Below are 25,164 nucleotides of genomic sequence, written 5' to 3'. Positions count from 1 at the left end.
TCACCTGCAAGCCCCCCACGTAAGCTGCCAAAGTAATCACTGCTGCTCTGCGCCCCCCTCTGCTGGGATGGCAGCTGCCAGTTCTGATGGCTCACCGCCCCCCTCCCCTGCCCCCTCCTCGTGGATTAAAGGCGCCCACGTGAGGCCCGGGATAGGAGCGGGGGAAGGGGCGGCAGCAGAAATCACCAGGAGAGGGTTGAGCGAGCTGCGTGGTGGAGGGAGTATGGGATGGTGGGGGGACAGTGCCCACTGTCAGAAGGACTCTGACTCGAAGGAGCAGGAACGGGGCCCCCAAATTCACTGATGCGTCCCAGGCACTGGGAGATGGCCGTGAACAGCCCTCGAGCCAGAGAGAGGGAGGGCTTTGGGGGTCTCCTGTCCCAGGCTGGGGAGAAACGGGCAGGAGGAAGGGCTTAACCCCTGAGGGCGTTTCTGAAATGAAGGTGGCACCCACCACCCGGAGGGGGTTTGGGTGCCCACAGGGCAGCCTCCTCTGAGCCCCCTGCCAGGCTGGGGAGCCCATTTCCTGTCCTGAACGTGAGGCTGCTGACGCCAAGAGGGGAAGGTGGCCTCCCAGCCACCTGCCGGTTCTCTGGGAGACTCTGTAGACACCTTGCCTGGGATGCGGCCTTCCCTTGGGGGATGGCGGTTCTTTGGGGGACATCAGTCCCAGAGGGCAGCAGGTTCTCCTTGGGAGAGGTCTGAACATGCAGCCAAGACCTCACCAGGTCTAAAGGCAAAGGCAGAAAGGACATGGTTGAGCCGCTCCCAGAGACTGTGTTCGGCCACTCATTGGTAACATTCTCCAGGATGTTCTGGGACCTGCTTCTGTCTCCTGCCTGTGCTCCCTGGGGGTGGGCCCGTGGCATTTTTGTGACCTGTGTGGTGAAGGAGGCACTCTTTGATGGGGGATCTCCCCAGCCTGTCTCGTTCCCGCAGGTGATCTAGTGTCCCCCTGGTACCTGGTCCCCAGGTGAGGGGACGGCACCTATCTGCTGGGACTGGATGGTGAGCCATCAGATGTTCCTATCCACTGACATCCAGGAGGCTGGCTCCTCCGCCCCCCAGCACTAATCTAATCAGGAAATAGCAAAGTCCACTTTTCCCAGGGGTTATAAATAACCACAGCAGTTCAGACAGCATCATTTCTCTGGAAAATGTGCCATGTCCGTCTCTACTCCGCACCCTCCCTTCTCTGTATTTAAATGACATCCTGAAATAGACTTGATTTCTGGAGTTGTGCTGGCCTCCCAGGAGACAGGGCTGCGTTGTCGGGGCGCTGAGGGGCTGGGTCGCCCTCCCCACCGCGGGTGCCAGGGCCACACCTGCAGAGGGAAGTCTGGAATAGGGTGGTGATGGGACTCACGGCGAAATGTGACGGTGCCACCTTACCCAGACCTGGCCTGGGACAGACTGCAGCAACAGCAAACGGTCCAGGGGACAGGGTGGTAGTGTGGCAGGGAGGCAGAGGGGAGTGAGCATCCCTGAGGCCTGGAGTTAACCTGAGAAGGCTCTCGGGAAGAAACAGGGCTGGGACTAAGCCTTCGCATCAGGCTTGCGAAGGTCCTGTCTCAGATGCTTCCAGGAACACGTGGGGTTGCTACTTGGCATTTGGAACAGAAGCGAGGGGGAGGGAAGGAATGAAAGAATCGTACTGGAGACGACCTGCCAGCCCCCAGGTCAGCCTGTGGTGCCAGACGGTGGAGGCCTCATGTCTCCCTTCCAGATAAACACTGATCACAGCAGCTGCCAGAGGCAAGGGCGCCAGGCTGGGTGCTGTACATGAGACCTTGCAGGTCTAGCCAAGCTGAGTCAGGGAGACTTGAATTTGCACGCCAGCTCTCACTTCCTAGACATGTGGCAGTGGGCATACTCCTCATTCTTTTTAAGCCTCAGTGTTCTCATCTGTAGAATGGAAACAGCTAGGAGGACTTGTGCCTCATGGGCCTGATGATTGAGCAAGACGCTGTAAGTAAGGGGTTTGTCCTGGAGCCAGACTTACAGGAAATGCTTACAACATATCCGGTCAGTGTTACTGTTTTCCATAGCAACACTGAGGCAGGTGTGGACACCCTGCCCCACCGTGGGGAAACTGAGGTTCCAGTTAAGTGACCTGCCCAGATTCACACAGTTGAGTAGAAGAGTGGACATTTTGACCCAGATCAGTCTTATTCTCAGTCCTTGCACTTTCCCCGCCTGGGCTGTGTCCTCATGCCACTTCAGGTCCAACCCAGGGGGAGCTAGGGCAGGGGAGGGGCCCTAGGGGCCAGGACCACGGAATTGACTTGAGGTTTACGCTGATGCCAGGAGAGACCTACATGAGAAGGGGGTGGTCATTCCAGAGTGTGTCCCCCAAGGGCAGCAGCCGCCTCCGCCAGCAGAGGGCAATGGAGATCTCTCTGCTCCAGGTGGCCACTGATGGAGGACAGGGCTGGGGATGCCCTGAGGCTCTGTGTCAGAGACCTGGCATTCTGGAGGCGACAAAGAAGCTGTCAGAGGCAGCCCGTGCCACAGGCCGTGGGCCATAAAGGTTAGGGGAGGGAGGTTCCAGGGGCCTTCCAGAATAGAGGGCTGGGGCAGCAGCCAGCCAGTGAGCCCCGCACTCTTCCTTTGCATGTTTGAGGAGGTGCTCGGTCCCCTCCACACGGCTCTCCGTCTGTCCTGCTCTCCACTTCCCCCCTTCTCCGGGCAGGGGACTGCCAGCCGGAGGCAGGGCCTGGGCTCAGATGCAGGCCCCCAGATCCCATTGCAAGCTTAGGTGCCCCCATCCCCAGCAGGTATGTGGTGACAGAAGATGGGGAGAAGACTTACCAATACCTCGAGCTGTTAGAAGCCCCAGGGCCCAGGCCACGCTGGGCGGACCCAGACTCTAGTGAGGGGCCTGTTAGAACAGAAGTGTTCAGACTACGCTATATAGGCCCTGGGTGTGGGAGTCGTCCAGGAGTACGAGGGCAGGAGCATTCTAAGAGAATCGGCTCGCAGATCCTCAGCTCCCGTAAGTGCTGCTGCCCCAAAAGTGACTCACCAGCGAATGGCCTTGCCCCACCCCTCGCTCTGCAGAGGAGCCCAAGGCCCCCTGGAGACCCCTGCCCAGGGCTCCCAGGGCCCCTCGGTGACAACAGGGGGGCCCCTTAAAATGTTGATGTGGGAGTTGAGAAGGTAAAAGACTCAAAAGGCTGGGTTTCTGATCCTTTCACAAATCACGTAGTTTCCGGTTTTTTGTTTCCACCAAAGTGGCAGAATTGTCAGCTGAGAGACCATTTAAAATAAATATTGATAATATGCAATTTAAAGCAAACACCGAGGAAAGAGGTTAAAGAAATGCAAACATTGCTATAATGAAACTATTTTCAAAAACGAAAGGAAAAAAAGGACTTCCCTGGTGGTCCAGGAATGAAGACTGCTTCCACTGCAGGAAGGGGGCGTTCAGTCCCTGGTCTGGGAACTAGGATCCTGCATGCTGTACGATGCGGCCACAAAAAACCCAAAAAACTATTTTGAGCCCCATCTGTTTTATGTGAGCAGATGTTTCATCTTTTACATCTTAAAAAACCAAACTAAAAAAATAAAAGTATTGAACTGAAACCCCATTTCACCCTAGCAAAAAATAATATGCATGTACATACATGAACTAAAACAGAAAAAGCACTCTACCCAATCTCATTAAGAGATGTAGCTCCACCAAAATGGTACTTTGCTGCTGAATGTTTATTAAAATTTTGAATATGTTGGTTAAATTTTTTATTACATACTGCTGATCATTGTAATAGTGACTCCAGAATATGTTTTGAACATTTGGAGCCTTGTGGTTTCAGGAAATTTCTCGTTTGTATTTACACAGATGTTTTCGTTGAAGCAAAATATAATAGGGTGAAGAATAAAAGACTTTAAAAAAGAAAAACACAAACGAGGGCATAATTCTTTGGGTGAAATAGACTAGAAACACAAAATCAAGGAGAAAAAGGAATGTTACAGGTTTCTACAAGGGAAAGAGAACTTGTTTATGTGTTTTTTAAATGGATGATGGTGGGTATCAAATCACTATGGCTTTTGGATTCCACTAATACATTTAAGAGAATGATGTGACAGTTTTGTTTCAAGATGTAAATATTTACATTATTCTGGAAATTATGTTCTTTGCAGCTATTTAAACTTGATTTGGAAATATTCAGATGTTGACTTAAAAATGTGCCAGGGTGTACATTGTTTTTCCAAGTCAGTTTATGGATGGACAAGGAAAAACATTCGAAGGCCCCTGAGCCAGAGGAACGAGCCCTGTTTGGTCACCTGTGAGGGATACCTCTGGGCCTCCCCTGCCATCTCCACCTCCCTGGGGCTCCTGCCCAGTTTGGGGGCCCCCTCTACAGCGTGTTTGCTTCCTGGGAGACCAGCCACTTACCTGTTATCTCAATGAGTCTTCACAATAATCCAGCAAGGCAGGGTCTTTACTGGCAATGAACAGACCAAACAAATGAGGCTTAGCAAGGTAGAAACTTCCCAAGGTCACCCGGCCAGAAGTGGCTGAGCTGGGGTTCAGACCCAGGGCTCTTCTTTACTTCTGCGTGGCACCGCCTCCTGTTTACCACCTCCAGGTACATGGGCTGTGCCCGCAGCGTTCCTGACCCCAATACAGGCAGTTGAGCAAGTTTCTGATAGATTGTGAGCCTTAGTTTGTGCATCCGTGAAATGGGGTGATAGTACACCTCTCCCAGGGCAGGGTCAGGAGTGAATGAGAGGTGATGGGTGAATGCGTCCAAGAGCGCACCCCACCTCCTTCCCAGAGTGGGGGGAATCCTTCACTAACGGGCAGGAAGGACCTGGGGCGTGGAGCCTCTGAAGGACTGATGTCAAGATGAGCATCAGCCCCCAGTTCCATCTTCCTGAACTTTTAGCCAACGTCTGAGCCTGAGGAGCAGGGAGGCGCTCTGGTTTGGTCTCTGCTGTTACCTCTCTCTCTTTCTCACCTTCTCTTTCTTTCTCTGCAGCTGGATCCACAAACTGTAGAAACCAAGAACTGGCACACCGATGTGATTGAGATGAATGGGGTGAGTCGGGCGAGACTGGAAGTGTCTGCACAGTGGGTGGGCGGCCGAGCCTCTGGCTGGTGCCCTGGGGTGCTGTCCCTCCCCCAACCCACCCACCCCCTGCTCCCTTCATCCAGCCCCTCCCCCCTCTCCTCTACCTGCACCCTTCCCATTCCCACCCTGTGAGTGTTTCAGGGAGCCCCCGGGTGCAGTCCTGGGGGGCCCCTGTGTTGGGGGGCACTCCTTGGGCACTCATGCCCTGGGGGGTTGTGCCTGCCTTGCCCCCAACCAGATCAAAGTGGAATTCTCCATGAAATTCACTAGCCGAGACATGAGCCTGAAGAGGACCCCCTCCAAAAAGCAGAGCGGCGTCTTCGGTGTGAAGATCAGCGTGGTGACCAAGTAGGTGCTGCGTCTGGGGTCCCTGCCAGCCCCGCTCTCCAGGGCCACCGCCTTCCAGGCCCCCCACCCATGTCTGGCACGCCAGCAGTCACCCTCCAGTTCAGTAGTCACAACGGCCACTTGGATGGGCAAAAGTGGCCAGCAGAAGTGTGTTCCCTGCCTCACACAGTGCTTTAGAAATAAATGAGCCAGCACTTAAAGACACTGGGAGGTTGCACGTGCAAACCCCAGATCCTCAGCGTCCTGTCATAAGTGGGGAGATATGACAGATGTACATCTGTGTCTTGGTGTGGCAGCGGCCGGCTGGAATCCAGAAGTGGCTGCCCCCCAGGAGAAGGCATCCTTCAGCCCCCTCCCCTCCCTTTGTCTTCAGGGTCTGGCCCACCCTGCTCTGTAGGTGACCCACTGGGTCCCCCTTAGTATTTAAATATGAACCCTCTGTTCTGAGGAAAGCTCTTACTTCAGGCTTTGATCTCCTAAAACTTCCTGCCTTTGCCCCTGCTGTCCCTCAGCACCCAGGCCTGGGGTGGGCTGTGGCGGCGGGTGGTGGGTGGTAGCATGGCCTCTTTCTCAGCCCTTTCCTTGTCCCCCATCTCCTGATACCAGAGGCCGAAACGCTCCAAGGCCACGGTTTGCAGAGAGGGAGGGGCTGCATGCAGGGATCACTGGGGGGCCCCCTTCCCCTCCCTCCCCTCACATCCTTACCCCACCCCCACCCCCAGGCGGGAGCGCTCCAAGGTGCCCTACATCGTGCGGCAGTGTGTGGAGGAGGTGGAGAAGCGGGGCATCGAGGAAGTTGGCATCTACCGGATATCAGGGGTGGCCACAGACATCCAGGCGCTGAAGGCCGTCTTTGATGCCAGTGAGTCTGGGAGGCCCAGCCCGGTGGTTGTGGGGAGGGGGCGCTCCGGCTGGTTCCTAGAGCTGGTGGGAGAGCGTAACGAAAGCAGGAGGCTTCTCCATGGAAAGACCCTGACTAGCCAATGGCAGAGGAGCCTTGGACTGCACACTCTGGCCCGGCATGGCATGGGGTGGACCATTGCTGAGTCCTTGTGACATGGGCCTGCCCTGCATTTTCTCATGTAATCCGTTGCCCTCCAGTCTTGCCTCCGTTGCTACAGATAAGGAAGCAGAGCCTCAGAAAGGCCAAGTACCTTGCTCAGGATTACTCAGTTCATAAGCTTTGAGCCTGATTTAAACTCGGATCTTGCTGACTCCAGAGTCTGTGTTCCTGGCTTTGTTGCTGGCCTCCCAGGCTGCAGGGAAACTAAAGAGCTTTCAGCCGGGCTGGCTGGCTCTGGCACCCCCACCTTCTCCGGTTCCCCAGTGCCCTTTGGGAGGGGCGCTGCTACCTTTCACTTTGACTGAGCCCCTCGGTGGGAGGGCCTGACCTTTATGGTTCTTTCCCCCATCTTGCCGTTCAGGCTGCAGCAACAGCATTGCTAGCAGTCAGGACCCCTGAACTGGCTGGGCAGTGCTGATCCTGTGGGAGCTGAGAGGGGGTCTGGTGGGTGTCTCCAGGCAGCTGCCAAGCAGACATGTTCAGGGAACCTGGGGGTGGGGGGGAAGCTGGGGACAGGCTGGCACATGGCTCCTCTGTGCCACCCGGAAGCCAAGGCTTTGTCAGAACATGATTTTAGGCATAAAAATGCGCAGTGCCTTCCAGAGAAGGGCTTAGCGGCGGGGAGACTGCAGCTGGAAGGGGGGCATGTGACACGCGGTGTGAATGTGGCTCCAGGACTCTGGATGGTGAACTGTGCTCCCCTCCCCTTCTCCCCCACGGAGCTGAGTCACAGACCACCTGTGGGCACTACCTACATCCTGCCTTTGCTGGGGAGACCAGACCAGAGACAGAGTGGGTTGGGGGTGCATGCCCCAAGCAGGCTGTCTCAGGGTGGATGGGGGGACAGATCGGGGCTCCCTGTCCCGCTGAGGGCTGCATGGGGGTGGGAGGTGGCTCAGCCAGCACAGCCCCTGCCCTCCCGCCCCCCCCACAGATAACAAGGACATCCTGCTGATGCTGAGCGACATGGACATCAACGCCATTGCCGGCACCCTCAAGCTCTACTTCCGGGAGCTGCCCGAGCCCCTCCTCACAGACCGACTGTATCCCGCCTTCATGGAGGGCATTGGTGAGCAGCGGCAGGGGTCTGAGGGCTAGGCTGAGCCAGGCCTCCCTGACCAGCAGAGAGAATGAGATATCTGTGCCCACCTGCCCACCCCCCACCTGGCATGTCCATCTGCTCTGTGCCTTGGGCCCACATGGCCTTCTGGTGCTCCAGAGGCTGGGCCCACTCTACCCCTGCCCATCTCTCCTTGGGGCTGCCCTCTGTGCTTCCTCCTTGGACACTGACCTCCTTGTTTAGAAGCCCTAGGACCAGGGAAATCTGCCCCGAGGGTGTGGGGTCCAGGCCCAGGGAGAAGCGAGCCTGGAGTGCACTCGACACGGCGGTACCGAGCCTTCCAGAAGAGCGCGCTCTCTTCTCTGACCCATGCCCAGGGTTGGGAGGAAGCCAAGGGCCCTGCCTGGCAGGACTGTGGCCTCCCCCCAACCTGGGCCAGATCCAGGCCTGGGCGCATCCCTCCTGCCTCGCCTTCTTTTGGGCCAGTCAGTGGAATGAAGAGCCAGCGGAAGGCGGGCCGCTGGCAGGCTCTGGCATCAGAAGTGCTTTAAAAAAGAGAACATTTAGGGAGTTAATTCCCTGGTGGTCCAGTGGTTAGGGCTCTGTGCCCCTCACTGTCCAGGGCCTGGTTTCCATCCCTGGTTGGAGAACCAAGATCCCGCAAGCCGAGTGGCGCAGCCAAAAAAAAAGAACATTGACGCCAGGGGCATCCTTGTATCCTTACAGACCAGGGGTGGAGTGGCTCCAGCCCCACAGGCCCACACCCTGCAGGGAAGAAGGGTGTCTGCTCTCCACCTGCCCGCCTCCTGGCTGGGTTCCAGGTCATGAGTGGGGCCTCCTGCAGAAGCCTGTTAATAGCCCACCCCTGGGAAAATACCAGCCCCATCCCTGCTGGGTCTGCCCCCCTGACCCCTAGCAGCCCAGGCTTTCCCCCCAGGCTCCCTCAGCCTCCTGACCCCAGGGTGCTGGCCAAGGCCTCCCCGCCCGGAGCCCAGCCCCACCCCAACCCCTCGTGTCCCTGCAGCCCTGTCAGATCCTGCTGCCAAGGAGAACTGCATGATGCATCTGCTCCGCTCCCTGCCCGACCCCAACCTCATCACCTTCCTATTCCTGCTGGAACACTTGAAAAGGTAATGGGCAGGGGCCCTGCCCAGTCCGGGGGGTGGAGGGGGGGGCGGGCTCCAGCTGGGCAGGACACGTGCCCTGGGAAGCCACATCCTGGGCACCTCCTTGTGGGTGCTGGTCTCTTCTGGGCCACCGCAGCCAGGTGAGAGTTTGCCCTTCAGATTCTTGGCATTCAGATTCTTCTGTTTGGAGAAATATTTGGATCTCAGGGGCCACCTCAAATATTGGCCATAGAACAGTTAGAGAGGCAGGGCTAGAGCCAAGGACTGTAGGAGGAGTTTCCAGTCAGTAGGCCACTCAGTCCACTTAGCATTTTTTAAACAGAGTAGGAGAGACAGCCCCAGGGTGCACTGCAGAGGGCAAGCGTGCATGTTGTTCTGTTCAGTTACTCTGGTTGCGTGTGCTGGATGATCGTGTAAAGCGTGTGTGTTATTATGGGTCACAGTCCAAAAAGCCTGAAGCCCACTGGTCTTGACCCACACCTCATCAAACAGGTAGGGAATCTGAGTCCCCAGCTCGATGGGGACTTGCTTGGGTTTACCAGTAGCTCTGCCCTTGGAGTCCACATCTCCCAGATCCTAAACTGTGGTCCATCACACCTTCTGCTCTGCCCCTTCCACAGTCCGGTCAAACCAAGAGTTGCCAAAGCTGACACCACCTAAGTTAGGAACGGAAGCTAGCCCTGACTGTGACCTCGTCACTCACTTTGGAGCCCAGGACTGGCCCCAGGTGTGAGTGGGGAGGAGACGTCCCCAGGCGTCCCTTAAATCCACTTGCCATCCAGGACCAGGTCACCCCCGGTGAGGGGCTCTGAGCCCTCAGGCCCCCGGTGGCGGCTTGGCCAGGCCAGGCCAGGCCAGGCTCTGGAGGGCCAGCGGAGACCTGGGAACGCCTGAGCTGCCGTCTTGTTTTTCCCATTATGAGACATTTTCCCTCTGGTTTGGCTGGGACCAAGGTCCCAACCAATCCCCAGATAGTTTGGCGAGCACTGTGGGGAGGACACACAGAGGAGTGGGGAGGAAAATTCATTAGGTTTTCCACCCTGGGAACCGGGCACAGTCTGTTCCCACATCTGGGCGCCTGGCGCGCGCGTGTGTATGTGTGTGTGTGTGTGTGGTGAGGGGCAGGGCCAGCTGCACAGCTGCCTCCTGGCATGGCAGTGTTTGCTCGTTTCCAAGGCGCTCAGCAGGCGCATCCACGGCTCCTGCCTGGAGGGTGGGGTGATGCTGCAGTGGGAGTTGGGGTCAGAGGTGCTGCCTGGGGCGGCTGGGTCTCACCCCAAAACATTGCCTGGGAACCGGGGGGAGGCGCAGGGTCTCTGATGTGTTGGGTGGTACCGAGCCTGCTGGACACCAGCCCCAGATGGCAGCCCCTGCTGTCACTCGGGAAATAAGCTACAGACATCTGGCTGATCATGCAAGAGAAGCAGAGGAGGATCCAGGAGGCAGCTCCAGGATCCCAGGAGGCAGACCCTTCTGGAAAAGCTTGGGAGGACAGCCCCTGGGCTCCATCTGTGACGAGGGATGTTCCTGCCACAGCGCAGCAGGCAGAGCCTCTGGCCTTTGGCCTCCGCCCCCTGGGACTCCTCCTCCCGGCCCCTCTCCACGGCTGGGCTGATTGTGGACAGCGCACAGGGTGGGGAAGAGCATGGGCTCAGGAAGCAGACCTCTTGGGTTCGGATCCCTGCTCTGCCACCTGCTGGGTCACCTTGGGCAGGCCATTTGACCTCTCTGTACTCTGGTTTCTTCATCTCTCCAGGGGGGATGAAACTGTTACCTACCCAAAGGCTTGCTTGTGACGAGCATGAGTTATTACAGGGAAAGTTCTTGGACCTGTAATAGTCTCTCTGAGGCAAGGGAGAGTTGGAGTGGGTCCTTCTGGCTCTTGCAGTTTACCATCAGTTCAGGGGGTGGCCCAGGAGCTGGGAATCTGTCAGTGGAATGTACTGGAACGTAGCTGGGAACATGGGCCCTTGGCTGAGTCCCCTCCTCACGGAGCAGTCTCTACCCTCAGGAGAGGGCGGGCTAGTGACCCCCTTGGGGAATCCTCCCAGGAGCAATATTAGCCAAGGGTCTGGAGCTCCACGTGGCGGCCAGATGTGACTTGTGTTTCCGCCCCTCCCGTCCCTTTCAGGGTTGCTGAGAAGGAGCCCGTCAACAAAATGTCCCTTCACAACCTGGCTACCGTGTTTGGCCCCACGTTACTGAGACCCTCGGAAGTGGAGAGCAAAGCACACCTCACATCGGCTGCCGACATCTGGTCTCACGATGTCATGGCGCAGGTACCTCCATGCTGCGCGGGCCTGTGGCAGGTGCAGGGGTCAAACGAGCTCCCCGAGTGGTGGACTCCTACCCGCCTCCTATCCTGAGCAGCGGGGCTGATGGATCTGTAGGATGCCACCAAGGAGTCAGGGCTCTGGATGGTCCTGCTAAAAAGTAGGCATCTGGACCAAGAGCCCAGAGGATGGGTGTCCCAGATACTGGTTGCAGTCCCGGGAGCTGCCTGAGCCTCGGGAAGCAAACCCAGGGGTGTCAGGAAAATCTGGGGCTTTGCCCTCATGTGTGGAAGTTGGGGGGAGCCCGGTGAGACCCAGGGCAGGGTCTGGTCTGGAACAGGACTGAGGTTGGGGAAGTGGCCCTGGACACCCTACCCTCTGCCCTGCATCACCCCCTACTGCCACAAACGGGCAGCCACACCTGGGCTTCCAGGGAAGGGTAAGTGGCTGGAGCCAGCCAGAGGGGAAGCGGGGAGCCACAGGAGCCCAGGCCAGACAGCGTGTCTTCTCAGCGGGTCGGACGAGGCCCTCGGGGTGAGGACCCCAGCCTCAGTCTCCCCTGTCTCCCCACAGGTCCAGGTCCTCCTCTACTACCTGCAGCATCCTCCCATCTCCTTCGCAGAACTGAAGCGGAACACACTGTACTTCTCCACCGACGTGTAGCCCGAGGTGGGAGCGGCTGTGGGAGGGCAGCTCCGAGCCAGCCTCTCCAGCCAGGGACCCAACCCAGACTTGAAGGACTGCAATAGAGAACTCCCAAACCCAGCGCTCCACACTCCAAGGGACACAGATTTCCAAGAACTGGAAGACGTGTATCTTTTGTGCCACCTTGTACAAAGCCAGCCGACCCGGCCCCGGCCCCGCCACGCACCCCGGCTCTGCCCTCCGTTCCTCTAGTCGTGTCTAATGCTCTGTGCTGTTCGGGAATTGTTTTACGTCTATTTGTCATGCAGAAAAGGTAGTGGCCGACCGGTGTGGGCACACAGGCAGCCTGCTTTGTTCTTTGATTTCCTCCAACACTTTCTTTCCTCCTGAGTCCGGTCCAAAGGCTTTTATTTTGCGCTCTGTAACTGCTGCCAGCTTCGCCTCTCTTGGCCCTGCTCCCAGATCGCAGTCTCCTGGCGGCCTCCCCTCGGTCTTCCTCCGCCCCGTCCTCTCCACACCCACCCCCCCGCCCCCCCCCCGCCCCAAGCCTGCCTGCATGCATTTGCAGCTTTGGTTTTTGACCCATCACCTCGAAAGTTCTGAGGCGGCCCTGGGCAGTGGTGGCGGGGGGCGGCCGGTCCGATGCTGCCGCCCCCCACCTGTGGAGGCGCGCCTGTCCGCCTTGCTGCCTGTGCAAATGTTGGACAAGGAGACAGACTCGCACTGATCCTCGGCTCAGCACAGGCTGGAGAGCAGATTGCTGGAATTTTTTCCACCTGCGAACCTCCGTTTCTGGGGTGTGTCTGTTCTGTCTCCAATCCCCGTGAGGCGCCTTTGACTGTTTCTTCTGCTTTTCAGTTTTTCTCCTGCTGTTCTATTTTGAGTGTAGAGACTCACCAGAGACCTGCTGTCAAGGCAGCTAGAGGGTCAGGAAAGAATCGGGGGAGGTGGGAGAGTCAGGTTGCCAAGGAGACAGAGCAAGTGGGCTGTTGAGAGGAGTGCCAGGGAGCGCTGGGCATCCCGGGCTGGGAGCAAGTTGTCATGGCGGCTTTTCTGGTGGAGCCAGGCTTCTGGGAGGGCAACCACGAGGGCTGAAGCAGGCGTCTCGAAACAGGCAGGCTCCGTCCGAGAGGGCTAGCCCTTCCTGGTGCCTCCCATACCTCGTGGTACCTTTGCCTTAGACGTTACACACTCCACAGCCAAGCACTGCCATGGGGCAGCCCCCACGGCCACGTGCGCCCCAGGGCCTGGGAAAGTCAGGCGCGGTCCAGCAGTAGCCAGCCGTCACGGTGCTGCCTCCTGCCCCTGGCTTCTGAACGCAGCCTGGTGGGTGAACTCGGGGGAACTCTAGGAGTTGGGGTGTGCCAGGTACCTGCCTGTCTCGGGACTGGGTTTTGCAGGGGACCCTGGTGGTGGATGCTCGACTCATCCGCAGGGTCCGATCCCCATGTTGAGGGCCGCTGCTCAGTACTGGAAAGGAGAGAGAAGCGCCTGCAATGTGCAGTTTCTTCTCTCCTGAGCAGCGCTGCCAGCCTCCAGCAGTTCACCTGGGAGGAGACAGCCCTGGCGGCAAGGGCTGGAGCTACAGGACACGGCTCCCTGGCTCTCCTTTGGCAGAGACTAGATTCCAAGCCCTGGGGGTTGGGGAGAAGAGCTCCCCATAGCTTGAGCTCAGGGTGGTTTTAAAGAAGGGTTTGGGGCCCTGAAGCCTTAGTACCGGCTCAGTGAGAGGAAGGCCCCGTTCTTGTCTCGTTTACACCTGTGGCCCCGGCGTGGGCAGAACGGTACACATTCTGTGCACATCGGAGGATAGATGCCCAAGAGGAGAGAGGTACTGACGCCCTGGCTGCCTGCTAAGTAGCTGAGCGAGGAGCCCCACTCCCTAAGATAAGGGGCTTGGGCCACAGGTGGAGAAAGAATGCTGCAGTCTGAACATCCCCCATGTCTGACCATCCCTGGAGCCTGCTCGACACTCGGGAGCCGGCAGGTGGCCTGGAAGGTTCTTGCTTCCATGGCCACTAACTGGAATGAATTGGAGCCCCACCTAGAGCTATTTACAGCCCCTAACAGGTGCCTCCCACCTTCAGCGTCAGGTAGCTACTGCAGCCCCCCAACCTCTTAGGTGATGAGAATGGGAGGAAGGCTGGAAGGGCTGAGAAATGGGAAAGGCTCAGCATATTTACCAACTCGACCCCCAGAACCAGGAGGGGTGGGTACCAGACCTGGACTAAGCTGCGCTGAGGGAACAGCCCATGGATTCTCCTGAGCGGCAGGGACTGCACAGAATCCCAGCCATTGTGCCCAGCAGGGCAGGCTGTGCCGACAGGAGCCCACAGGCTACAGGAATCCACACACCTGTCCTTGCTGGCGATGGCTGCGGGCTGCCGGTGTTGTGCTGTTACAGGTATGATGGGACCCTTCATTAATATTTGACTTTCATAAGTTGGTAAGGATATATTTTTCTTTGGTCTATGTTCTGTTTCAACTTATGTAGATTATTATAAATTGATGTAAGCCACGTGAGAGGAAAATGTTAATAAAAAAAAAAAAAAAACCTGCAAAGCCCTGACATTTGCACACAACTCAGCCCTGCGGTGTGGACGTTTGTGTTCCCGGGAGTCCAGGGAAGATCACCAATCTAAATATTTAACTCTTCCAGCTGCATCCAGATGTGAGTTTCCAAGAATCTCCTTACTAGTGAACTCCCCCTGGTGCGTCCCTTCGGCCTGTGGGGACCATGGCAGTTTGGGAGATGAGCCCACGCCCTCGCCTTGCTCTTTCACAAATGCCCGCAGCTGTCACCAGCCAGTTCTTTTCATGAAAATACAAATGCCCCACCAGAGACCTGGCCATCAGTATGCCTCAGAGATGGCAGGAAGTTGTCTATTCAAGTGGAGTTTATTTTATGCAAACATCTCTACAATTTCCTTGGAAATTGCAGGTCTTTGGGGCAGCCTGCTGGCCTAATCTCTGTTGGGGAGGCTGGATCCTCTAGAGGTCCCAGCCTCCCTCAGGAGAGCTAGCGGGGTTAATGTCGGCTCCCACCAGCCTCAGCCATTGGACACTGTGTTTATTCTGGAGATCGGGAACAGATGTCTCTGAAAATTGGTGTTTGGTTTATGAGCTCATACTGCCTCCTTAGCCATCTAAAACAGGAAACTATTCATCTCCTCTCCTGACTGAATAGTCAGAGTGGACAATGCTTGGCTTATTGAACTGACGGCTACTGACAGCCCAGGACTCGTCATTCCCAAGGCAGCCTCGAGGGCAGCGGTGCTTGTTCTTGGTCGTTTGACCCCACGTGCTAGACTGGATTGTAGACGCCAGGCTTCTGGCACTGCTGACAGGTGGCAGGTAAGAGTGTCTGCGTGTGCTCTAACTGCTTACAGGTGCCTTGTTTAGGGACAGTGGAGGACCCACTCCAACATTTGTTCTCAGACCTGTGAGGATTCTCCAGGCAGCCTAGCAGCAGTGAAGCCTCTTGACCGAGACTGGGACAGGCATTCTATAGAACTACTCCACCTCCTCCCCCTGAGAAGGGCACGAGCCTTGTGCACTAGCTCATGCTCATTCCAAAGGCAACAGCAGACAAGGCCAGAGGAAGGTGTTACCAGCTGGGCTTGACATCATCACTCATGTACACACACACACACACACACACACACACACACACTCAGGATGTCTAGATGGTTCAGCTGAGTCTGAGTTCTGGTTAAGGTTTAGAAGACAGCCCACAGTGGGGGAGACAGCCAAAAAAGGCACAGGAATGACTCTAGTGGGATAAAGGAGACAAGACCACTGGCTGCAGGCGGCTGGAATTACAGGCCCCCACCGTGCTCCCTGCTGGTCTTAAGTTCATCTTCACCCCACCACCAAGGCACCAGAGCAACGCAGCATCTGCAGCAGGTCCTGATTGTAAAAGGGCGTTTTTTTTGTGTATAGCACACAATTAGGCTGAGCTGCTACTGTCAGAGAAAGGCTACCAGGTCAAGTCAAAAACACCAATGTTTAAGTAAGGAACAAACCCCTGACATCAGAGGAACAGGGTGCTGGTGAGCAGCTCCTGAACACAGTCTGGTTGTAACCAGCGGCTGCTGGAACTGGGTCATCAGGATGACCACAGCAACACAACCCTCACAGTCTGTCCTTGAGGCGGGCCTGGGCGGATGGTCAGGGCAGAACACCCACATGTGGCTCAGACCGCGGGCGTTCCCACCGGCCAGCCCGAGGGTTTCGCAGACGAGGCCAGCAGGGTTACGCGTGGAATGTCACTGCGTCCTAGGACACGGTTAGGCTAGGCTTCTTCAGCGGAAGTCTGGGCCACTGCAGCAATCTCAGGATAACGCTGCTCTGCGGACCCTGGGAGTCGAGCATTCCCAGACTTCTCAGGAGCTGGCTCATGCTTTCTCCTTGGATGTTCAATCTTTGGGCCACCTGGTACTATTTTGGGGAGTTGTGGAATTTGAAAATAAAAATAAGCCAAACTTTTGAACTGTAGTATAAATACATACACACATACATCTATATGACAAGGATAGCAAGGCACTCGACAAGATGACACGACTGGTCGGACGGCACGGCTCCACTCGGCCCTGCCCTGAGGTCTGACATGGGTGACTGCAGGCGTGGGTCAAGTCCCCTCCATCCCCACAGCACCAGAGGCTTCGGGCTGAACCTTTGTGGGACTCAGTTCCTACAGGTCAACACACTGACTCCTTGACTGCCCAAAAGAGAGAGTCTGGCATGGCATCTACCCTGCACAGACTGGCTCGAGTCCAGGTGCAGAGAGCATGGCTGCTCAGAGGTAGCCGGTTGTAGCCAGGCGGCTCCCTCACAACACCAACTATGTGAGAGAAAACAAATGTCTTCAGTCTCTGAAGCAAGTGCCCTGGAGAAACTGCCCTCCACAGAGCAGCCTTGATCTTGGGCTGCCATCGTCCTTGCCGGACACCAGTGTTCTCACCGTAGGTAATAGTCAATCGCAGCGGAGAAAGCAGCGAAACCTCCACAGCCGATGACCCCAGCCTTCAAGCCAGCTGTAAAGCAAACATAAATGACATTACCTGTGGTGAGAGACGCTGGGTCAAGCTGCACTCAGGAAGAGTCTGGGTACTTAGAGATGTAAAGAAGCTGGTGAACATGTTCTCAGTCGTTCAGCATAGCAGAGCTGGAAGACTTTAGTGAGGCTGTGCACACGAGCTGATCCAGTGTGCTTTTATCTAACTGTATGTTCATTTAAGTTTCTCATTCCAAAGAACTGCGATTTCTAGTCTCGTGAAAACAGCTCCTCACAGGCAGGAAAGTGGTTAACAGAACCAGCCCTTGGAATCAAGTGAAAGCATATGGCCTGTTACTCTGATTTGTTTATGGAATAAATTCCTGGGAAGGTGATCAAAGCAATCCCAGAGGGAGCTGAGCCTCTCAAAGGCCCTGACAAAGCTGAGAGATGGGAAGACCAAAGAAGTTACGCCATAAATCACAAATGGCTGTGTGAGGAGGAGAATCAGGTTTTAATGACAGAAAATCATCCTGCCTTTCAGAAAATGAGAAAACAGCCTTTTTGCTTTGGGTAAGTCTGGGCACAGCAGATGGAGAGTGGCCCAGTGATAGACACTGTTAGGGAAGTTAAATCACTGACGCCCTGCTCTGCACTCTTGATAGATACGCCAACAGGGAGAAGTGGCAGGGAACCAGTTTCTTGGTTGCTTACAGTAGATAATCCAACATTTCTAGGATACCTATATTTGGCTTTCAAAGGGTGAACATCTAAGAACCCTAAACTGCAAAAACATTACTGTGAGAACTTATATATAGAATTAAAATGACGACTGCACAGTATGAAGAAAGATGCCTGTTTGAAATGCGTGGAGCTGAAAGTTAAGCAGAGCTTGCTGTTTGGACAAACGGGCTTCCCAGGGCTGAATGGGGTCCAGCTATGCTTCTGTACTATCCTGCAGAGCAACACATTCCAGAGATTACTTATTATTATGAAGTTCTTCCCATATGTTCAATATGGGGACAGTTCTTTATTCTAAGATAGATATAGTTCTCCATGGGTTTCACCTGGGGCTATTTGTCCCCTAGCGTTTCTCATGATGTACTCTGCATATAACTTAAATAAGCAGGGTGACAATATACAGCCTGAAGTACTCCTTTTCCTATTTGGAACCAGTCTGTTGTTCCATGTTCAGTTCTAACTGTTGCTTCCTGACCTGCATACAGGTTTCTCAAGAGGTAGGTCAGATGGTCTGGTATGCCTGTTTCTTTCAGAATTTTTCACAGTTTATTGTGATCCACACAGTCAAAGGCTTTGGCATAGTCAATAAAGCAGAAATAGATGTTTTTCTGCAACTCTCTTGCTTTTTTGATGATCCAGCTAATGTTGGCAATTTGATCTCTGTTCCTCTGCCTTTTCTAAAGAAGATCCAACCAGTCCATCCTAAAGGAGATCAGCCCTGGGTGTTCATTGGAAGGACTGGTGTTGAAGCTGAAACTTCAATACTTTGGCCACCTCATGTGTAGAGTTGACTCACTGGAGAAGACCCTAATACTGGGAGGGATTGGGGGCGGGAGGAGGAGGGGACGACAGAAGATGAGACGGCTGGATGGCATCACTGACTCAATGGACATGGGTTTGGGTGGACTCCGGGAGTTGGTGATGGACAGGGGGTCCTGGCGTGCTGCGGTTCATAGGGTCACAAAGAGTTGGACACGACTGAGCGACTGAACTGACTGATTTGTCCCCCAAGGTACACTGGAAACACTTCTACTTGTCACCACTAGAGGGTGCTACTGGCATCTAGTGGGGAGAGGCCAGGAACAAAACTCCTCTGGGCCAGCAAACACTCCTCTGGTCCAAAATGTCATCAATGCCAAGGATCAGAAACCCTGATCTAGATACTAGAAGTTTCCAAAATTGAGTTAACACAGAAAATGTGATTTACTTGTCAGGAGAGGAGAATATCAAGTTCCACATATGCCTTGAGCTGTCATTGGAACACTCATGTGTTTGGAAATCTCAACTTCAGCATGTTGTCCAAGGCCACAAAGAAAAGCATGTGAGAACTGTTTACTAACCTCTGAAACCAATGGCTCCTCCAGTGATGCAGCCACTAATGACACTGTTCTTCCAATCTGATTTTCCCCGGTACTGTGGGTGGAGAAGAGCAGTTCAGAGCCAAAGAAACAAGCCAGACAAGGAAACTAAGGAAGAAAGACAGGGTTTCTAGCTGGCTAATTTAGTCCCTCCCCAAAGGAAACCTATCTTTTTTTCTTTCAAAAGTATAATTCCTAAAATTTGAACGTGTTCACAAATGCTTCCTGCACACAGTACCAAAGCACTGAGCCAAGTGTCACATTTGAGAAGTAATCAGAATCTCTTCTCAGGTTCCCCAGTAAGTCTTCTTTAAAATTATTAACCAGGAATTCTCTGGTGATCCAATCCTTAGGACCCCATGCTTGCTTCCACTGCAAGGGGCCCGGGTTCCACCCCTGGTTGGGGAACTAAGACACTACAAGCCACGAGGTGCAGCCAAAAGCAATAGTAAAAAAATAATTAGCCAACTTCTGGCCTATAAAAACAAAAAATAAGGCAAGCCCAAATCATAAATTCACAAGTGTACATTAGGGACTACTTAATGGAAACTGAATCTAGCGAGTATCGGACACCTCTGACCTGCTTTCTAGTAGCACTGGGTATTTCTCTTGAGAACTCACAGGATGGAAACAGGCAAGGCTTTCTCAGGAGGCAGGGACACTTACAGATTCTACCAAACATTCAGTGCAAGAAAACATGGCGCCCACAATGGCAAAATTTTTGGCATAGGACATTCCTCTCTGGCCCATGTCTTTAAGAACTTCTCTGGCCGTCGGCGTGCGGTAAGGATCCTTAGGGTCAAAGCCCACGTTGGTATCGATGCCAGCGGTGAACACCCCAAATGCACCTCCCAAGACAAATCCTAAAAATGAACAGAGATGAAGATTTCCTTGGCACGTTTTTCAGATGACTGTAATAGGGTCATACTCAAATTGCACCTTTTGGATGGCCGCCAGTGAAGAGGATACCCCGTCCCCTTCTTGCCTCAGAAACTCTCCACTGGCCTGGTTTCCACATTACAAAATCCAAGGTCGATCTAGTTGGCAGCTGCTTCTCTGACTCTTTTTGTATTTCTTCCTCCTTTCATTTTCTAACATTCTTCAAGATTCCATCTTTAACCCTCTTTCTCTCTCTACACTCTCACACGTAAACCCTCAAGTTCAGGTATCAACTTTGCAAATCACTCCCTTGACAATGGTGACATTCATAAAAGTCATTTGGTAAGTACCATATACCAATCATTGACACTTAACTGTCCCAGCCTTACTTATTCCTTGCAGTAATCCTGTGAGGTAGATACCATTTTCCATTCCTTTCTGTAGTCGAAGAAACTGAGGCTCAGAGAGGTAAACTAACTTCCCTAGGGTCACAAAGTTCCCAAATGGCAAATGCCACGCTGTGGTCCACAGCTGACCTTCCTGAGCCTGCTGGACATTTCTACATGGATGTCCTCTCGCCACCTCAAGGTCAGTATGTGTTCAACGAAATCATGGACACCTCCCCTCCAGACCTCCCAGCTCACGGCTCCTGTTCTTCAGTCACTCCCGCGCCAAACTTCAGGCGCACTTAAGGCTGTTCCTCTGCTCCCTCCTGTGACACTAAGTCCACAATTATCATCCAGCCTAGGGCCTTCATCACTTCCACCCTGGAGCCCTACAAAGACTCACTCATTATTTCAATAAGATATGTAAGAGATCTAGGGTAGAACACAATGATGAACAAAGACCCAGTCCATGTCTCACTGAGCTTCAGTCTAGCAAATTCCCTATATGGTCTCCCTGCCTACTGACTTTCCTTCCCTTTGCACACTCCACCATGAGTCATCAAGCTCTTGGTAACTCTAAAAACCCATCAATGACTGCCCTAATGCCTACAGGCAAAAAGCTCAACCTGCACCACTCCACCCCAACTTGAAATGCCATTTCTCTTTGTCTACCCTCATTCTCTTAATCCTTCAAGACACAGGCTCCAGTCTCACCTCTTGTGGCCTTCTCCCAAACAAAAAGATCTTTCTTCTTTCTGCTCAACTTCACGTTTCCACCTTCACTATATTCGTTTCTTAATTTCCTTTCATTTCAATGAGACTTCAACTCACCTGCAAATGTCAGCCTCTTAGCACACAGAAGGGACGCCTACATTCTCAAATCCTCAAAGGATTAAAAAACAAAACAAAAACATGCGAAGTCCAGACTTCTTTCCCCCTCGTTCCAGCTGTCTAGTCACACTGAGCTCACTGGCCTTTCTGTTTTTTCTAGCCTGAAGTCACTTCCGGCCAGACCTTTGCAAGTGCTGCGCCCCAGGTCTGCAGCACTGTCCTCCTTCTCAACACTCTCCTTTCTGTATATGTTAAAATATTAGCTTCATGAGAACAAGGCTCTTGTCTCTCATTCTCTTTCCACCGCTTGGCACGTGACAGCTGCTCAGTAATAATTTGCTGAAAAGTAATTATTTTATAGCGAACGAATGAATGAATGAATGAATGAAGTCAACCATTTTATAATCCCCAGGTCCCGACCCAGGACCGATTCTCTGATCGAATTTCCAGAGGCGAAAGCCAACCTCGGGGTCTAGGGAGGCGCTGCTCAAGTTCACTAACAGGCGGGGGTGGGTCAAGGTCGCGGCCCAGGGCCCCCTCGCCTCCTAGGTGCGTGGTCTTCTGAGCAGTGGACCCCGCTGCAGCCCAAGCCCTCAGCCTCCCAAGGGGCCCTTGGCCCCGCCTCACCTCCCACGCAGGCCAATGCAGCCTTGAAGGCACAGCTTTCCATCGCCCTCTCGATCATCTTCTGCTCCTCACTCTTGGCTGGACTCGGGATCCCGCCCAGGCTCCCAGGCTCCAGGAGCCGGGGCTGACGCTTGTCGCCCACCAAGTACTGCAGAAGAAGGCTGTACTGCAGCGGAGCTTCGGCGGAAGCCGCCGCCTCAGGTGCGGAGCCCCCAGCCTTGGGGGCGGTCGCTGCCATGACTGTGGCTGCCCAGGAAACCTGGCGTTCTTCTTCCCGCAGCAGATTCCACAAGCTTCCCGTCGGGCCTTGCGCGCCCAGCCACCGTGCCGCAACGGCAGATTCGCCACACCGAGCGAGCTCGAGGAAGCCGCGGAAGTCAAGTCCGTTCGTGCACACCCGGCGGAAGAGCTATCATGTTCTCCCAAAACCTCCTGTGAATACTGAGTCAAGCTTGTGAGTCATTCCTAACGACACTGACAAAAGATTTCGAATCACCAGACAGCGCCCTCTTCGCGGCTGCAGCGCGGGGCGTCCTGGAATTTGTAGTTCTGAGACACACCCCAGACATTTCCCAGGAAGCCCTGCGCGAGTACGCGCGTCTCCGCCACCTCTCGAGCTCCTGCCGGGCGGGAGGGCAGGAAGGCTGCAGCGTGCCGGGGCACCAGCAAGGGGTGCGCGCGCCTCGCCACTGTCTTTCCAGCCTAGAAATTCCCAGAGTGTGTTGTGAGATGCGGATGGGGTGAGGTGCTTTGCAAATTAACATGAAAACGTGATATGAATGTAAGGAATAAATGTTTTATTCAGTAATTGAGCCGTTGAGGGGAGAGAGAAGGGGCCAAAAAAAATGAGTGAAGTTTTAGACAAAAAAAGAAGAAAAAAAAAAAAAGGAAATCCCCTGGCTATCCACTGCTTGTTGCTGCTGCTAAGTCGCTTCAGTCGTGTCCGATTGTGCGACCCCATAGACAGCAGCCCACCAGGCTCCCCCGTCCCTGGGATTCTCCAGGCAAGAACACTGGAGTGGGTTGCCATTTCCTTCTCCAATGCATGAAAGTGAAAAGTGAAAGTGAAGTCGCTCAGTCATGTCTGACTCTTAGCAACCCCATGGACTGCAGCCCACCAGGCTCCTCCATCCATGGGATTTTCCAGGCAAGAGTACTGGAGTGGGGTGCCATTGCCTTCTCAGGACTCCGTGTTTCACTTCCCAGAGCCCTGGTTCCAGCCCTGATGGGGGAATTAAAAATCTCTCAAGCCGCGCAGCCAAAAAAAAATTAGTGAAGCTAGCCGAGTTTAAGCACGAGGTGGTTATGGCCAGATGAAGAGCGAGGGAGGCCGAGGCTGCTACTCCCTCCAGCCAGTTGTTGTCAGTGGAGTTGACGATGTGGCACTAGCATTGCGGTGAAAGCCACTTATATTATGCTGAATCAGCTGAAGTGTTTACTAGCTTGCAAACTCAGAACCTGGACGTTAACTGAGAGATAGCACCGTGTATGAACCCAGTAGTTTCTGTGGTACCAAAATGGATCCCAAACTATTGTATTGATCCAGACTTGCAGCATATCTGGTTGTATCAGCTAAGAGAAACATAAATGGAAACAGAAGATGGGGGGGGGGTAGCCAGTCAACAGAGACTGAGAGACCCCTTTGGCAGCCAGAGTTGTCTGTGTCACCAGGCAGAACCTACAGTTCACCCTGCTTCAGCTCCCACCAGACCATGAACCCACTCATCCTAACTGGTAGCTTCCCAGTTGTTGAGTTCATCATTGCACTCGATGGCTCAGCTGCATTTGCTTTGAAGTTTCTTCAGTTTCTGTGGAGCTCCTCTCTCCTCGTTTTGCCAAAGCTTCTTCAGCTTGTCAGTCCTCTGTGCTGACACCTCTCCGCCTGACCCTTTCCTGTTGGTCCCCTTGGGGCTTCATCCTTTATCCTCACTCTGTCTGGGCAGCTCATCCACGCTCCTGACTTCTACTACCACCTGTACTGCAGGGTGCATGCAGGCATGTGTGCTAAGTCGCTTTAGTCATGTCTGACTCTTTGCGAGCCCCTGTACCGTAGCCCACCAGGCTCCTCTGCTCATGGGATTCTCCAGTCAAGAATACTGGAGTGGGTTGCCATGCCCTCTTGCAGGGGATCTTCCCAACTCAGGGATTGAACCAGTGTCTCTTCTGCATTGTCAGGCAGATTCTTTACCACTAGTGCCACCTAGTAAGCCCCTGTTACTGCAGCAGTGACTCCCAAATCTTCATCTCCAGCTGCAAGCCTTCTCATCAGCATGGGAACCAGACATTCCCTACAGGCATCTTTAACTCAGCACAACCTGCCAACCACCCATCCCTTCCAGAAGAGTGAGGGGTCCAGGGTTCTGATTCACGCAGAGGTCTTAAGAGCCAAAGTTAGATCTGAGAGAAGTTGGGACAGACTCCTAGGCAAGTCTCAGGCAAGGTGGCCTTGGAAAGCAAGGAACGATCTAAACAGTTAATCCCTGGGATGAGTTAGAGAGCAAGAGTCAATCCCACAATGAAGAGTCTGCATCAGAGTGCAGATGAGATCAAAGTCAGCAAGTGAAATCAAAGTCACCTGCTTTCCGCAACTAGAAAAAGCCTGCACGGCAACAACAAAGACGCTAGCAGGCAAAGATAAAAAATTTTTTTAAAGCTGTGGTACCAGTGTGACCATGGTGAGGCGGGGAGAAGCCTTTTCTGGAACATGATGGCCTGGATCACAGAAGGAGACACAGATACCCTGATCCGGTACCTCTCTTCCCCCACTCATCTCCTTCCATAGGTGGAATGGGTTTCACCTGATGGAAAGCTTGAACCTCTTCAAGCATATTCCACAAGTAAGAAGTTGTTTCCCATCTCTGTTTCCCTGGCCTGAACCTTTGCCTGTACTCTAGGGACTTTATCTGGCCATGGCCTCACGGGAGTCCAGTCGCTCTCACGTTGTCTGTCCTGGCCACAGGGATACAGGGTTGAGGCAGCATCTCAGTGGGGCAGAGAGAACAGGAGACACTTCATGATAAATGAGATTCACAGAGAAGTCAGAACACTCTGAATTGATGACCCATCACTTGGACTGATGGGTAGTGGCACAGATGGGGAGGTGCCAAACTGGAGGAGGGCCTGATCATCTCTGGCCCTGGGTGTCTGGGAGAGCCTGGCTGGCCTGTAATTGCCTCGGCTTGTCAGGAGCCCAGGAGTAAAAGAAACAGCACGAGTGGGATGGAATGAGGAGGTCTGAGTTGAGAAGCATAGTGTGTCCTGTGTGGATTTGAGTTGTATGTGAATTTGGTAACAGCGATTCGTCTGAATAGTCCCGTTGCTAGCAGGAGGTCTGGCCACATAGATAACTGAGTAGCCAACTGATGGATGGTGGGTACTGGATAAGTGACTTTGTATTTAAAGGGCCCTGATCCATGTCCTTCAAAATCAGAGGACAGCTAGGAGCTAAGGATGGAAATATGGCAGCTGAGAAACTCATGGAAGAAGATACTAACAAGAAGTGGCTGAAGCTTGGCTGGAGCAGATGCTCAGGAACCCCGAGAAGGTGACAGTATTCACCAGCATCCCCAGGATGACTTCCTCTTCATGTGAGGAATGTAGGTCAGAGAAGAAATCCAAGGATATTTGAGAATCAAAACTTGGTACGATCCTGGATTTCCTTGATGGTGCAGTGGTCAAGAATCTGCCTGCCATGGGTTTGATCCCTGGTCCAGGAAGATTCCACATCCTACAGAGCAACTGAGCCCATGTAC

General features: G+C 54.0%; 2 protein-coding genes across 26 annotated transcripts in view; one reads left to right on the top strand and one right to left on the bottom strand.

Annotated features, from left to right (window-relative positions):
• ABR (ABR activator of RhoGEF and GTPase) overlaps positions 1-11,984 on the top strand; it is a 185,938-nt gene extending 173,954 nt beyond the window's left edge. For all 25 annotated transcript variants that reach the window (XM_086359864.1, XM_086359865.1, XM_086359863.1 and 22 more), the window contains 7 exons: positions 4,986-5,045; positions 5,317-5,426; positions 6,149-6,288; positions 7,424-7,558; positions 8,574-8,679; positions 10,808-10,955; positions 11,523-11,984. In XM_086359864.1, coding sequence (XP_086215990.1) covers positions 4,986-5,045; positions 5,317-5,426; positions 6,149-6,288; positions 7,424-7,558; positions 8,574-8,679; positions 10,808-10,955; positions 11,523-11,612 — 789 coding nt within the window. In that variant the 3' untranslated portion in view covers positions 11,613-11,984. The remainder of the gene's footprint in view (positions 1-4,985; positions 5,046-5,316; positions 5,427-6,148; positions 6,289-7,423; positions 7,559-8,573; positions 8,680-10,807; positions 10,956-11,522) is intronic.
• Positions 11,985-15,581: 3,597 nt separating this feature from the next.
• On the bottom strand, positions 15,582-21,664 carry TIMM22 (translocase of inner mitochondrial membrane 22). The gene is made up of 4 exons (XM_086359895.1): positions 21,413-21,664; positions 19,356-19,552; positions 18,672-18,744; positions 15,582-16,630 (listed from the first exon to the last, which is right to left on the bottom strand). Exons 1-4 carry the CDS (start codon positions 21,648-21,650, stop codon positions 16,554-16,556), a joined length of 585 nt encoding a protein of 194 aa, XP_086216021.1. The 5' UTR covers positions 21,651-21,664; the 3' UTR covers positions 15,582-16,553.
• Between the last annotated feature and the right edge of the window lie 3,500 nt (positions 21,665-25,164).

This window comes from Bos grunniens, chromosome 19 (assembly GCF_055505025.1).
Source record: "Bos grunniens cultivar Pamir isolate PY7600 chromosome 19, Bosgru_T2T1.0, whole genome shotgun sequence".
NCBI lineage: Eukaryota > Metazoa > Chordata > Mammalia > Artiodactyla > Bovidae > Bos > Bos grunniens.
Note: the sequence above shows the minus strand (reverse complement) of the source record. Positions and strands in the feature narration are given on the sequence as shown.